Here is a 240-nt window from a genome sequence, read left to right on the forward strand (position 1 = left end):
AAAAAAATTGAGTCGGTGTTTACTTTTATAAAGTTATTTTCACTTTCTCCTTCATATGGACTGACTAGCTCTGCTCCAGCTGTTGCAACCAGACATGTTCCTGTTTCTGCACAGAGCTGACGTACCAAGGATGTTTTGCCACATCCTGGAGGGCCAATTAACAACACTCCTGAGTGAAAGAGTAATACTTCTACATTAATGCAGCAGTCTTTAATTCCATAGCTCAAAGTCTCATTCAAT

General features: G+C 39.6%; 1 protein-coding gene across 1 annotated transcript in view; it reads right to left on the reverse strand.

Moving 5' to 3' along the window:
* LOC119585982 (spermatogenesis-associated protein 5-like protein 1) overlaps positions 1-240 on the reverse strand; it is a 21851-nt gene that overhangs the window by 18733 nt on the left and 2878 nt on the right. The window contains exon 3 of the mRNA XM_037934695.1: positions 24-169. Coding sequence (XP_037790623.1) covers positions 24-169 — 146 coding nt within the window. The remainder of the gene's footprint in view (positions 1-23; positions 170-240) is intronic.

The sequence above is a fragment of the Penaeus monodon genome, chromosome 20 (genome assembly GCF_015228065.2).
Source record: "Penaeus monodon isolate SGIC_2016 chromosome 20, NSTDA_Pmon_1, whole genome shotgun sequence".
NCBI classification, from domain to species: domain Eukaryota; kingdom Metazoa; phylum Arthropoda; class Malacostraca; order Decapoda; family Penaeidae; genus Penaeus; species Penaeus monodon.